This window comes from Neopelma chrysocephalum, unplaced genomic scaffold (assembly GCF_003984885.1).
Source record: "Neopelma chrysocephalum unplaced genomic scaffold, ASM398488v2 Primary Assembly neopelma1_62225, whole genome shotgun sequence".
Classification (NCBI taxonomy): domain Eukaryota; kingdom Metazoa; phylum Chordata; class Aves; order Passeriformes; family Pipridae; genus Neopelma; species Neopelma chrysocephalum.
In genome coordinates, this window is record NW_020905599.1 from 851 (window position 1) to 2,331 (window position 1,481).

The following is a 1,481-nucleotide window of genomic DNA, read 5'->3' on the forward strand; positions in this document are numbered from 1 at the left end:
TCCCCTCCCTCTGTTCTGCACTTGGGCAAACTGTGACCAGCAGTTCTGGAAACACTTTGATACATCACAAGTGCATTTAATTGGAGGTCACCCTGTGCTCCAAGTTGCCTCTCACTGCACAGCAAGAAGGATTCCTCGGGAGCCCATTCCAGGGTCTCTGCTCTCAGTGCCCCCTTCAGCCAGCAAAACCCAGAGCTCAGGGAGAGGGATGCAGAGAGATCTTCCTGAAAAGAGGCCCTGAATGTCGAATTGCTATGAGACATGCAATATGTTTTGCTAATTGAGTCTGGCCTAATTCAGTTCTGCCTTTTTTTCTCCTAAACAGAAAACCATATAGAGGCAGCAAATGTCCAACAGCAGCTCCATGGCCCAGTTCCTCCTCCTGGCATTTGCAGACAGGCGGGAGCTGCAGCTCCTGCACTTCTGGCTCTTCCTGGGCATCTCTCTGGCTGCCCTCCTGGCCAACGGCCTCATCCTCAGCGCTGTAGCCTGCGACCACCACCTGCACACCCCCAGGTACTTCTTTCTGCTCAACCTGTCCCGCACAGACCTGGGCTGTATCTGCACCACTGTCCCCAAAGCCATGCACAATTCCCTCTGGAACACCAGAACCATCTCCTACCATGGATGTGCTGCACAGGTCTTTCTGCTTGTCTTCTTTCTTGGAGCAGAGTTTTCCCTCCTCATCATTATGTGCTACGACCGCTACGTTGCCATCTGCAAACCCCTGCACTACGGGACCCTCCTGGGCAGCAGAGCTTGTGCCCATATGGCAGCAGCTGCCTGGGCTGCTGGCTTTCTCAGTGCTCTGCTGCACACAGCCAATACATTTTCCCTGCCCCTGTGCCAGGGCAATGCCCTGGGCCAGTTCTTCTGTGAAATTCCACACATCCTAAAGCTCTCCTGCTCACACTCAGGCTACCTCAGGGAAATTGGACTTATGTTTTTTACTCTTTCTTTAGAACTTTGCTGTTTTGTTTTCATTGTTTTCTCCTATGTGCAGATCTTCAGGGCTGTGCTGAGGATCCCCTCTGAGCAGGGACGGCACAAAGCCTTTTCCACCTGCCTCCCTCACCTGGCTGTGGTCTCCCTGTACCTCAGCACATCCACATTTGCCCACCTGAAGCCCCCCTCCATTTCCTCCCCATCCCTGGACCTGGTGGTGGCAGTTCTGTACTCAGTGGTGCCTCCAGCACTGAACCCCCTCATCTACAGCCTCAGGAACCAGGAGCTCAGGGATGCCGTAAGGAAAATGATGACTGAGGTTTTTTTTAAGAAGCAATAAACTGCCTCTTTTCTTCTGCAGAACACTCACTGTGTAACACATTTTGGGCCCACCCTGCCTTCTAAAGCTTTTGATAGTGTTTGGAGTGGGGGGCTTTCCTGTTTTTTCCCTCTGTTCCTGTCATCAACACTGAAATTTTATTCTTCATCCCATATAATTCACTCTCTACCTCTTTTTTTTGACCCACAAAATATAC

General features: G+C 51.4%; 1 protein-coding gene across 1 annotated transcript; it reads left to right on the top strand.

The window, feature by feature from the left end:
• Positions 1–346: 346 nt before the first annotated feature.
• Positions 347–1,264, top strand: LOC113979220 (olfactory receptor 14J1-like; the record flags this gene model as incomplete). The annotated part of the gene is made up of 1 exon (XM_027706678.1): positions 347–1,264. A coding segment is annotated over exon 1 (918 nt), but the record flags the coding sequence as incomplete, so codon positions are not given.
• Between the last annotated feature and the right edge of the window lie 217 nt (positions 1,265–1,481).